This window comes from Nannospalax galili, unplaced genomic scaffold (assembly GCF_000622305.1).
Source record: "Nannospalax galili isolate Female #2095 unplaced genomic scaffold, S.galili_v1.0 scaffold685, whole genome shotgun sequence".
Lineage (NCBI taxonomy): Eukaryota > Metazoa > Chordata > Mammalia > Rodentia > Spalacidae > Nannospalax > Nannospalax galili.
The window spans coordinates 3,924,358-3,937,312 of record NW_008353482.1 but is presented as its reverse complement, the minus strand read 5'-3'; the positions used below and the strand labels follow the sequence as shown (position 1 = coordinate 3,937,312).

General features: G+C 43.9%; 1 protein-coding gene across 1 annotated transcript in view; it reads left to right on the top strand.

Annotated features, from left to right (window-relative positions):
* The first annotated feature begins 18 nt into the window (after positions 1-18).
* The window catches only part of Fam189a1 (family with sequence similarity 189 member A1), a 530,618-nt gene continuing 517,681 nt past the window's right edge, over positions 19-12,955 (top strand). The window contains exon 1 of the mRNA XM_008850622.1: positions 19-237. Within this exon, the coding sequence (XP_008848844.1) occupies positions 19-237 (219 nt within the window). The remainder of the gene's footprint in view (positions 238-12,955) is intronic.

Genomic DNA, 12,955 nt, shown 5'->3' with positions numbered 1-12,955 from the left:
GACAGGGCGCTGGGCGCGATGCCTCCGGCCGGCGGCCCCCGTACGCCGCGTCCCGCCGCGCTGCCCCGCAGCCTGTCCCGCCTGCGCGAGTGCCCAGGCCGCTCCCGCATCGTGCTGGCGCTCGGGGCCACGCAGATGGCGCTCGGATGCCTCATCGTGGCCGTGAGCTTCGCGGCGCTGGCGCTCACCACCTCGGCCCGCGTCCGCCACTCCTGCCCCTTCTGGGCCGGCTTCTCGGTGAGTGTGTGCGGCCGGTGGCGCGGGGTTGCGGGCGAGGTCCGGAGACGCGGGGCTGCAGTGGCCGGGACGCCGCAGCCTCTCGGGGTGCGGTTCCTAACTCCGCAAGGGGAACTCTGGGGACCGCGGCGCGCTGCCCCTCAACGCGCTGATGCTCACACTTACTTTCTTAGCGCAAACAAGCCGGGCTCCCACCCCTTGCCACTCGGTAGGCAGTGACCGGGCGCGGACCTCGGGGCTGCCGTCTGCAGCCCCGTGCGCAGGGGACCTACTGAGCCGGCTGCCGCGCACCAGGCGGGGAGGTGGGCCTGAGCCCCGCGCAGCGCCCCAGCCCGCGACTCCCCTCCTAGGGCCCTCGCCAGGTGCGCGCCGCTCTTCGCGTTAGGTTGCGGGTCAGTCTGACGCCTGGGACCGACTGGACCCCTTCGACCACTCACGCCTGGCATTGGGGACTTCTTGTTTTCCACATCCTCCCTGAACTACCCTGCTGGACTGGGTAGGGGGCCAGTAGCCGGCATCTAAGGGCGTGCGTCCTCAACTCCAGACCGATTTTCAGGTTCTTGACCCCCAAATCAGGGAAGTCTATGAGCGAGTAGCATCTTCGGAGGAGGACACCAGGAAACCTGTATTAATCAAGCCATTGCCCAGCTTAATTTTTGGCATTTTGTAGAATTTTGACTAAAGTTGCCTTTTCTATATTAATAAAGAATGGACATATGGGAATAGGAAAGCTATATGCAGGGCGGATATTTATAAAGACAGGCACTTGTTCGGAGAACTCTTGGCATCTGTAACTACATTTGGTCTCTGGCGCAGAAATATATTATAGGCTTACAGTGCACACTGTTTGAATTCCACCTACACACATCCAAACCAAGCCTTTGTAATTAATGTTAGCTATTTGTTCTTGACTTTTGCAATTAAAAAAAAGCGGCCCAGCTTTGCCTTTATTTATTTATTTAGTTTGTAATGACCTTTGTTCCTTGCCTGGTTTAAAATGAGATCCTAGAAAAACTGCCTCTGAAACAGGGATCCATATAGGTGTGGTTGTTCATTCTAATAGGGATATTAATTTTCAAAGCTTATTTCAGATTAGGGGGTCACACCCTGCAGAACTAAATGGGAATGACAGAATGTATGGTCACAGCTTTCAGTGTTCAAATTGATGAGAGGGAGTAGGAGGCAGCCACGTGGGAGCCATGGTCCAAATACACCCCTATATTTAGTCTCCACACATCTGTTGCTCAATTTTTAGCATTATTTAGTATGCATTGTTTTCATGGCTGTCTAGTGGGTACTGAGGTTTCAGTCTGCTGGAACCAGCCTACAGGTGGCAGACTGGTGAATTAGCTCCATTTCCTGGCTCTTCCCCAGCCTCCCCGCCTCCTCTGAGCCTTAGCACTATTCCCAAGGGTTTACAAAGAGAACTGCCTTTTTATAATAAACCTTAAAAAAAAATTAATTGGACGCAGTAGAAGATCATTTGTGTGAGAAAATGCACATTCGTTACATTGCAGTTTCCAGAGTTAAAGATGTAAAACAGTGATGCAGTTTGTGTTTCACAGGTTCTTCTCTTCAACAGCTCTAAGCTATTAGTTCTAGTTCCCACAATTCTGAGTCATTCCAAAAAGTTACGTTATGCGCACACATTTCTCTGGGCCCTAGAGAACAGCATTGAACAACCACAAAGTGCTTACATGTCTTACCTCTGTCGATTTTCTCACTGGCTCCTTTTCAATCGTTAGACTTCATCAGCTATGAGTGCCTTTAAAATTTTTTTTTTCTGTCCTGGGGATTGAACCCGGGATCTTACATGGGCTAGGCAATGTTCTAACACCGAGTTACACCTCCAGCCTTTAAATTCTTTCATTATGGCGAATAGCGTCTTTCATATGTTCTCTCTGCCCTGTGTTGAGAGGGTAGTTCCATCTGGAACAGGTTTGCATGTTAGTGTGGTTGTGAGTGGATAACATGGGTTATTTGCCTTCCTTATACGTTCTGCCCTGGGTATTAGCAGTTTCTGGAGCCATGGGTTCAACCAACCACATATTGGAAATAATTCAGAAAAGCCCCATGTCTCTGCTGAACATGTACAGATTTTCCCTGTCATTATTACTCAAACAGTACAATGTAGCAACTATTTGCATAGCATTTATATTACATATCACAGGCAACCTAGAGAGGATCTAAAAACACACAGGAGGGTGTGTGTAGGTTATATGCAGATAGTATGATGTATAAGGGACTAGAGCATCCATCCATGGAGGCTGGGGAGTCCTGAGAACAGTCTCCCATGGATACAGAGAAATGACTATATGTGCTTGCCCTCCACGACTCGAAACCGGTGAAACCATCTTGTAAGGGTCTTCTTTGTTTAAGATAGATGACTAGGGTGGCTGGCTTTGGCAGAAATCCACACTGTGGGCCTTCAGGCTGGGCTCTGCTTTCTTTGAATTTTCTGAAAGAAGACCAGCATGCTGCTTTAGAGCTGCCTCGGTTTTCTTGGTCCTCTGTGGTTTGTATGTGGTGTGTCACAATAGCTCTTCTATTTAAGCAAAAGGAATACTAAGAAAAACAGTTTCTACTTTATTGAGCACTTACTTAGTACCAGATCTGGAACTTGCTTTTACAGGGCCATAGCCCATTTCACTGGTTCCCTGGTGAATTGTGCCTTCTGGTGCTCAGGGCCTTGGGCAGTCCCTTTGAATTTCCATGAGGCGCCTCACTTGTTTTAGCCTGGGAATGCAGCACAGTTGAGCCAGTCTCTCTTCCAGGCCTCTGCCTCAAGAAGTCCTGGCAATTTGTGCTGAGCACGCTGAAGTAAAGTAAAGAAGAATTAAGTCATTTCCCGAAGGTCACTGAGCTCAGAAGTGACTTTGAACTTAGTGGCTCTCACTTTAGTAACACCAAATGCCTACCTAATGATTAGACTTAACTGCCTATTCTGAAGAGGAGGGAAGAGAGCCTGCTGGTAAAGAGTCTGTTTGCAAAGAGCTCATACATTCTGATTTTTAGGAGACACCAAAGGAAATTTGAGGGGAAGTTGAGAAAATTTGTGTGTGTGTGTCTGTGTGAATGTGTGTATATATGTGTTTGTGTGTGTATTGTTTGTGTGTATGTGTGTTTGTGTTAATGTATGTGTTTCTGTGTATATATGTGTTTGTGTGTGTATATATGTGTGTTTGTATGTGTATTGTTTGTGTGTATGTGTGTTTGTGTTAATGTATGTGTTTCTGTGTATATATGTGTTTGTGTGTGTGTATATACGTGTTTGTGTGTATTGTTTGTGTGTATGTGTGTTTGTGTTTATGTATGTATTTCTGTGTATATATGTGTTTGTGTGTGTGTGTATGTATATAAAGGTTTATTTTGATTCACAGATTTGGATATTTCAGTCCCTTGGCCCATTGCTTTTAGATCTGTGACAAATTGGCATGTCATGGTGGGAGCCTACTTACTTTACACCAGAAAGCAAAGGAGGAAGAGGAAGGGGTAAGATCCACTGTTTTCTTCCAGGTCTCTTGGGACCTCCACTGGGCTCTACCTCCTTCCAATGATGCCTTACTGGGAACCAAGTCCTTACCTCACTGACTTCAGGGGCCATTGCAGATCTAAAGTGTAGCAGGGGAACTTGACAAAGCTGGAGGCAAGTGTGGCCAGAGGTGGATGATGAACAGAGCTACACAGCTAGTTTGATTCTGAGGACCTTCATATCGTTTCCCATCCCAGGCCATACTGTCCAGCAAGTTAGGAGATGGTTCAGCTCCCTCATGGATGAACCTCTGGCACATTTGAGGGGTGACTGACAGTTTGGAGGACCAGCAGAGCTGGGTGGGGGTCTTGAGTAGTTTCTGTTTAATAGAACAGCTTCATTGTTATCTTTCAAATTTTAATACTGCCTAGAACATCAGTGAAGTACACTGCAAATCACCCACATCACCAGTTCTGTGTGTTGGTAAGACGTGGTCATGTGAGTTTGCTTTAAAAGCAACTCCACTGGATTAAAATCAAACCAAACGAAATCAAACAAAAAAATTCCTAAAGCAATATACAATTGTTGCCATAGCTAAAAACCAATAAATGTATAAAACATACACTTCTTTCTACATCACTTCTCTGCTGGTCAGTGGCTAACATTTCCTTTTCTGTTCCATGCTTTCCTCTAGAGTCACAAAATACATTGGACTTTATATATGTGAAATGTTTCTTTTCTTTTAAAAAATGTAAAAGTGGGATTCTGCCACTCGCATTACTCTTGTGGCTCTTTTGAAAATGCAATGTATGGTGGCTAGTCCCGGCTGTAGTTGGTGACTATTTTAACCCATTCTTCCAGTGGCCGTGTGATGACTGCAGTCTACTCAGCCTCTCTGCTGTTGGGAGCATTCTGGTGACCAGTTCTACGCTCTGTGATCAGTGCTGCTTCTCTGAGGTGCCACTGCTTGTTTCTGAGAGTAATGCCCTGGAGTGGTGTTGTTAGTAGTCAAAGGGTGTTCTGATGTAGAATTTTGTTAGATATTACTGGATTATTTGCCAGAAACAATTGTGGTCATTCTTACCCCAGGAGTACTGCATAAGGATGTGATTTTCCCCATTCTTGAGGCATGGGATATTAGCAGTCTTGGACATTTTTGTTAATCTGAGGAAGGAGAAAGTCATCTGCTTTCATTTGATCTCATTTTCATGGCTACTTTAGTATGCGTTGCAAATATTTTCTCATTTGGCTCAATTTTGCCATCTTTTGCCATATAGAAAATCGAAACTTTTCTAACCTAGTTGCATATGTCAGTTTTCACTTTTACAGTTTCTGCATATTTTTCTTAGTTACAAAGGTTGTGATTACAAAGATCACACAAATAGTTTCAAAATTTTCCTTCTAATGTCTTAATATATTCATGTCTTTATTTGTCCAGAATTTATTATATTTTATTCTACTGTTTGTATTATGTGTGAGTGCATGTTTTTCTGTGTGTGTTTGTGTGGGTGTGGGTGTATGTGAAGGCCCAAGGACACCCTTGGTTGTATTCCTTCCCAGGCGTTATCCACTCTGTCTCTTTGAGGCAGAGTCTCTCATTGGGATCTGGGCCTCTCTGATTAGGCTAGTCTGGCAGCTAGCCCCAGGGATCCATCTGTCTCTGCTTCCCCAGTGTTGGATAACTAGTGTCACCATGTCTTACTTTTAACGTGGGTGCTGGGAATGGAGTACTTTACCAACTGAGCTATCCCCTTAGCCCCATATTTTTATGTTAATGTCTTTATTCATCCAGCAGTTAGATTGCATACAGTATTTAGAGAGGAGAGAGGGCCTGACTTTATTTGCCTTCAGAGTTCCTACCTAAGCTTGGTTCTGTTTTGGACTTTATTCAGCCTTTCTCCCTTGTTTCTGATTTAGGGTCAATACCCCTTCCTCCCTTCCTTCCCCTCTCTTACTTTCCTTCCTTCTCTTTCCTCTCTCCCTCCCTCATTTTCCTCCCTTCCTCCCTCACTTTCCTCCCTTTCTTCCCTCCCTTTCTCCATCCCTCCCTCCCAATCCTTCTGGTGCTGGGGCTTGGAGCCCAGGCCTTGTACATGCTGGGTAAACACTGTGTAGCAGAGCTACACCTCCAGCCCGGTATCTCACTGTTTCGGTGATGCTGACTTTGCACTGAGTTCTGCTAGCTGCTAAGGCAAGTCTGTCCATACTGTTTTTCTGCTTCATATGTGATGTGCATGTTCCTCCATATAAACTTGAAAATGTCTGTGCCTGGTTCTTAGGCCCTTTTAGGATTTGGATTGGAATCGCATTACATGTATGTATTGAGTTTGAAAATTCTGAGTTTTATCATATTAAATCTTCCCATTCAGGAATATGATTTGTCTGTCCATTAATCTATTCATTGTTTTAAACATTTTGGAAAATACTTTGTGGGCATGTGTTCATAATAACAGTAGTTTTTCACTCTTTCCTAAAATCCCATCAAAAACTAAGCCAGTGGGCAAGACAGTCATCAGCAGAAGGGGACCCCCCTCCAAGTCCTGGGACTGGGCAACTGGGACTATATACCAGCAACAACAAGATCACCATGAGTCACTCACTCATAAAAGTAGTATGTACCCCAGCATGGGCACTTCTAAGAGAACTGGCAAAATTGGAAAGATCTTCAAGGCTTTCATGTAGCTCAGAACAGCAGCCTGCGGGGGATATGGGAGAATCCGTATCATTCCATGGAGAATCTTAGTAACCTCTGAGCAAAAACGATTAGAAATGTACACTAACTTGATCAGGACAGGAACACAGATGGCAAGAGAGAGTAGGTTCAGATGGAGGTGAGGAGGATCCTCAAAGAAACAGATTGCAGAAACTGCTTGTGTTATCTGTTACTTTATCAAAACTTACCTGAGATAATCAACACATAAAGAGGAAAGGTTGGGGTTGGGAGATAGCTAAATTGGTAAAGTGCTTGTCATGCAAGTATCAGGCCCAGAGTTCAGATCCTCAGCACCCACATTAAAAAAAACTGAGTGTGGCAGCATGTGACTGTAACCCAGCATTGGTGGAGTGGAGACATGTGGCTCCCTGGAGCTTGCTGGCTCAAAAAAGAAGGTGGAGAATGATTGAGAAAAACACCTGACATCTACCCTTGGTCTCCAAATGGACACACATGTGCATGCACACTCAGATGCACACATACACACATACAAAATGTATATACACATTACCCCCACTCATACACATGAGAAAGGTTTATTTTTGGTTCACAGTTTCAGAAGTTTCAATTCATGGTCTCTTGGCTCAAGGCTGTAAGTCTGTGTTGATACAGTACCATGGTTGTGGGAGTGTATACCACAAGAGACCTGTTTACTCTGTGACTAGAATGTTAGGAAACTCTGCTGTTAGGGTTGTAGTTCTCCATGTCTGGATAGCCCTGAGGGGCTCAGCGCCAAATGAAAGGACTCCCCTTTTTAGCAGGGGGCCACCTGCTATCGGTACCATGGTTGTGGGAGTGTATACCACAAGAGACCTGTTTACTCTGTGACTGGAAAGCAAAGAGAAACAGGAAGGACTATTCCTGTGAAGATCTGCTTCACATCTGTCCTGTGACCTAACCTTCTCCCACTAGGTGCCACCTCCTATAGACTCCACTGTCTCCCAACTGTGCTACTGGCTGGTGACCAAGACTTCAACACTGGTGCCCCTTTGGGGATATTCTTATGTAAATGACAGCACTGTTCTAACAGCAAAGCCCTAATTCCTACACAAGCTGAGAATACAGCCCTTAAAACAAAGGCCTCAGGGATCTAGAACCTTTTAGTTCAGATCAGGTGCTCAGTGTGGTCATTTCTGAGGGAGGTCACCACTTCTAGGCCCCTTCCAGGGAAATATCTAGCAGACACACAAACACATGTGTGTGATCTCTCTCTTGTGATAGCTCTTTCTTTGGTGATCTCTCTCTCCCTCTCACTGACCCTCCTTCCCTTCCCTTTCTCCCTCTCTCTAGTCCCAGTTTGTTGATGTTGTTATTCAGCTGTGCATAACTACCGTTGTTCTTGGGGATGGAACCTAGGGCCTCATGCTTGCTAGGCAAACACTCTAGTAGAGATCTACATCACCAGTCTGTTACTGGGAGGAATGCCAGAGTATTTATTATTATATAGTTTTCTGTTTCTCGTTTCCATTTTGCCTGTTTTACTTGATAGTTTTGCTCTTCTCTTGTTGGATACTTATACATTAGGGATGTGAATTGACTCCTTCATTATCATGTAATGTCCTTTTTATTTTTCCCTTTACCATCTATTTTGATGTTAATGCAGCTACTCAGTCTGTCTTTGATTACTGTTTCATGGCATAATATTTAAAATATTTTTACTTTTAATTTGCCTATATCAAAATATTTCTAGTGAGTTCCTTATAGACAACATATCGCTGAATATTTAAAAAGTGATTTTTAAAGTAAAAAATATGACATTGTGTATATAATTTTTAACATCTGTACATATTGTGGAATGACTAAATCAAGTAATTAACACATTTATAACCTCACATACTTTTTTTTTTGAGACAGAGTTTCCCTGTAGCCCCAGCTAACCTGGAACTGTGTAGACCAGGCTGGCCCCCATCTCACAGAGACCCTCCTTTTCTGCCTCTGCCTCTCAGGTGCTGGGATTAAAGGTATACGCCACCATCCCCAGTGGAGAGTTCACTTTAAATATGCTTACTATGCCTTTAATCCCAGCACTTGGGAGGCAGAGGCAGGAAGATCTCTGAGTTTGAGGCCAGCCTGGCCTACATAGTAAATTCCAAGTCACCCAGGTCTACATAGTGAGACTCTGTCTCAACAGCCCCCCAAATGTACTGTCTTAGCAGTTTCCAAATGTACAATACTTATTACTGTTCTCACCATGCTGCTTAATGGATTTCCAGAACTTTCTCCTCCTAACTGTAGCTGTATCCTTTATGAGCATCCTCCATTTTTGTTACTCACAGCCTGTTTCCCAATTAGCTGCCTGTCAGTTTTTCCCAGTCATTGTCTTTTTACCTCTGACAATCTATTTAAATCCGCATTTTCTATTTGTCTGCCAGATTAAGTGATCACCATGGCTGGAGTCCTCAGTCAGGCCACATGGCTTTTTTGTCCTTTCCCACCCCTCAGTGCCATCTATGATCCTCAAACTGGCAGCCCCACAGGAAGAAATCTTTACTGGTTCATTTTAAAAAGACTGCTTCAAAAGAAAGCAATCTTTGAACATTATGTAGTCTATGTGATTTAGTTATATAAGGGAGAATATTTTCTTTGGTATTTTGGGGTTTTGGGGGAAGTTTTAAATGGGCATTTTGAAAAGGTTAATGGTACTGCATCTCATGGCTTTACTGAAGAGTAAACAGAATATAATGAAGTTTGTGATGGTTTCTTAAGACTTCTTTATTGTTTGCATACTTGATGGTGAAGCGTTTGGCTACCGCAGAGCTGTCTTTGGTGTGACAGTTGTAGAAGGAAAGATGTGGGCAGACACAGTGGAAGTACACTCAGCTTCCTCTCATATGCCAGATCCTCACCCTTCTTGGTACCCCTGGATTACCACCGTGGGGCCCATAACCTGAGCTGGGAGGCACTCTTAGGTTCCTCCTCCTCTTCTCCTTCTCCTCCTCCTCCTCCTCCTCCTCCTCCTCCTTCTTCTTCTTCTTCTTCTTCTTCTTCTTCTTCTTCTTCTTCTAACATTTTATGTGTATGAGTATTTTGCCTACATGTATGTTAAGTACTCCCATGTATGCAGTGCCCATGAAGGCTAGAAGAGGGTGTCTGATACCCTGGAACTGGAGTTAAGAATGGTTGTAAGCTGCCATGTGAGTGCTGGGAAATGAATCCAGGTCCCCTGCAAGGGCAGCCAGTGCTCTTAACCTCTGAGTCATCTCTCTAGTCCTTAGTGTCAGGTTCTTTAGATGCTTCCTTTACCTTTAACAAATACCTTGAGTGCCACGGAAATGGCTAAGTGAATAAAGATATTTGCCACCAAGTCTAAGTACCTGTGTTTGATCATTGGTGGAAAGAGAGAACCAAATCCTACAAATTGTCTTCTGACCTCCACATGCCCACCATGGCACCCCCCCAAATAAATAAATAAATAAATGTAATAAAAATCCAAATACTTTAGATAATCATATAAAGAGACAGGAACATTTTGTCTCCATTTATAGAAGTTTTTTTTTTTTTTTTTGGGCTTTTTGAGACGGTCTCCCTGTAGCCCCAGCTGGCTTGGATTTGCTGTGGAGCCCAGACTGGCCTCGAACCCCCAGAGATCCGCCTGCCTCTGCCTCCCAAGTGCTGGGATTAAAGGCATGTGCCAGAAGTTTTTGTCTGTAGATGGTTGGCCTGTTGCTTATGGGCCTATGGTGAGGCAGCACATCACAGAGGGAGTGTGTAGTAAAGTAAAATTGTTCATCTAATGATCAGAAACTCTCCTTGCATGTGCACACATGTACACACACCCACACCTACACACAAAAGAAAGAAAGAAAGAGAGAGAGAGAGAGAGAGAAAGAAAGAAAAGACTAGAATCTTATTCTTCTCTTTGAGACCTCGAGACCTTGCAAAGACCTAGAGACCATCCACTAGGCCCCAACTCCTAAAGACTGTACGGCCTCCCAGCACTGCTACCCTGGGGAACAAGGCTGTAGTATGTGGATCTTTGGAGGTCACCTAAGATCCAAACTATAGCATTTGGTGGAGGCAGTGGTTCAGAAAGAAAAGACTAGAATCTTATTCTTCTCTTTGAGACCTCGAGACCTTGCAAAGACCTAGAGACCATCCACTAGGCCCCAACTCCTAAAGACTGTACGGCCTCCCAGCACTGCTACCCTGGGGAACAAGGCTGTAGTATGTGGATCTTTGGAGGTCACCTAAGATCCAAACTATAGCATTTGGTGGAGGCAGTGGTTCCTCTTAGCCTTTCTGGAGGCTCTGGCTACATGCCCTTCTGTGAGGTGACCAGGTATAGCCTGGAGTGTCCTCGGTAGAGGCTGGGCAGGTTGAAAGTGGGATTTCTAGGCTTACATCCTCTTGGCTCTTGGCATGCAAAACTGCTTGCATTCCTCTCTCTTGCCCTTAGGCATTTAGCTGGTCTTTCACCCCCTACTTTATATTGAGTAATGAGCAACAAATAAAAATGGAATGCATCTAAGATGGGCAATGTAGTATTTTGGTATATCTTGTACAGTGATTCCCACAGTCAAGCTAATTAACATATTCATCACTGACAGTTACCTTTTTTCTGTGGTGAGAACACTGAGGCTCTCCCATGGTCAATATCAAGTACACAATACATTAATTATGGCTGTCCTAGTGTACACTGGTGTCAGAACTTCAAATTGAAAGTTTGTGCTTTTGATTCACATCTCGTTTTATGCTTTGAAATGGTAGTTTCAGTGTACTCATGAACTATTCTTTTCTCCTCTTCAGCTCAGATGAAAAGTGTCATATTTTACTGTGGGACACAGTGCAGTGAGATATACAGTGGTTGCTGAGCCCAAAGGAATTGGGAGTGTTAAAATATTGGCACTTTTGAGGGGGTGTAAATGAGGTCTTAGGACATAGTAGATGCGAATAAATGACTTCTTTTGCATCAGTAACTACCAGAGCCTGTAACAGAGTGTGTTTCAGATAGATGTGAAAATTAATTGTCCTAAATAAATACTTAAAACTTAAACTGATTCTTTTGTAGAGGAAATTAGAAACTTTATGAGAAAATACAATTTTGTTGAAAAATAAACCTTGGCTTTATCTAACTATAAGATTAGTACAGGCTTCCCACCTGTACTGGGATACAGACACAGTGGGTCTTTTGTATATTTGGCTTCTGCCTCTATAGAACCACCACAGATCAAAAATGCTCAGAAAAAAATTACGTCTGTCATTCCCTGTCATTATGCCCTCAACAGTGTAGTGTGACAACTATTTATATGACATTATGTTACATCAGGTATTACAAGCCATCTAGAGGTGATTTAAAGTATACAGGAAGATGTGTATAGGTGCTGTGCCAATATTTTTTTTTGTGTGTGTTGTATATGTGTTTGGTGTGCTTCTATATGTACCCATGAAGACTAGAGGAGGACGTCAGATGTTCATCACATGTCCTCCTCCATCACTTTCTGTCATATTCCCTTGAATCAGGGAATCTCTCACTGAACCTGAAACTTGGCTGGCAGCCAGAAACTCCCAGTGAGCCTCCTGTTTCTGGGACTGCAAGCTCAATTGATCATGCCTAGCTTTTTAAATGTGTGTTGGGGAATTTGAACTCAGGTCCTCATGCTTGTGCAGTAAGTGCTCTTATCAACTGAGCCACCCGCCCAGCCCCACTGTACCATTTTGTATCAAAATCTCAGAAGAATTTTGAAGGACTCTGATGACCATACCTATTCAACATGTTGGTAAGTAGCTTAACCATGATTAACAGATACCAGAATTTTCTGATTTGATAATTTTTTTCTAATTGTACCTCAGAGTTCTTTTCAACCGTTTACAAAGAGACACTACCTTTTAAGAAACTGATTTTTGATCCTGTACCAGCAAAAGATAGAAAAATACAGCATCTACTTTATACCTGCCATGTCCTCAAATGCAGACTTGGTGTCAGCAAGACTTGGTATCCTCACATGACAACACCCTTGGATGCCCTGAGAGGGTATAGGACAAGCAGTATGACTCTTTTCAAACACAGGGAAACCATATCCTAGAGATGCAGCAGATCGACATAGCTGTGAGTCTGTCACAACAAGCAGTAAACTGCAGCTGCTCAAGGTTGTTGGTTTGTTTGCAATATATAGTCACATATACATACATGCACACAAATTCCATCATTCCATTTTTTTCTGCTTCTATCATCAGTAACCAAAAGCTAACAGCAATCAACCAACCAACCAGCCAACCAACCAACCATCCAACCAATCAACAGTGACCACAGAGAATACATTTAGCAGGTACCTGTCCAGTGATACCAGGAGTTGCACCCGTCACTCTTCTAAGTGGCCCCATGATGCATGGCTTTCACTAACATGGGTAGAATCTGAGAGCGCTCAAAGAATGCTTCTCTGTGGAGGAGACACCTGGCACCATGTGCTCATTGGTACTGAAAGGGATGTAATATTTGTACATACTGCCCTGCCTTACCTGTGGTGGATACCACCCAAGACTTCCAGGTTCTCCAGAGACAACTTTGCACCAGACCAGGTAGGGCTAATCTACTC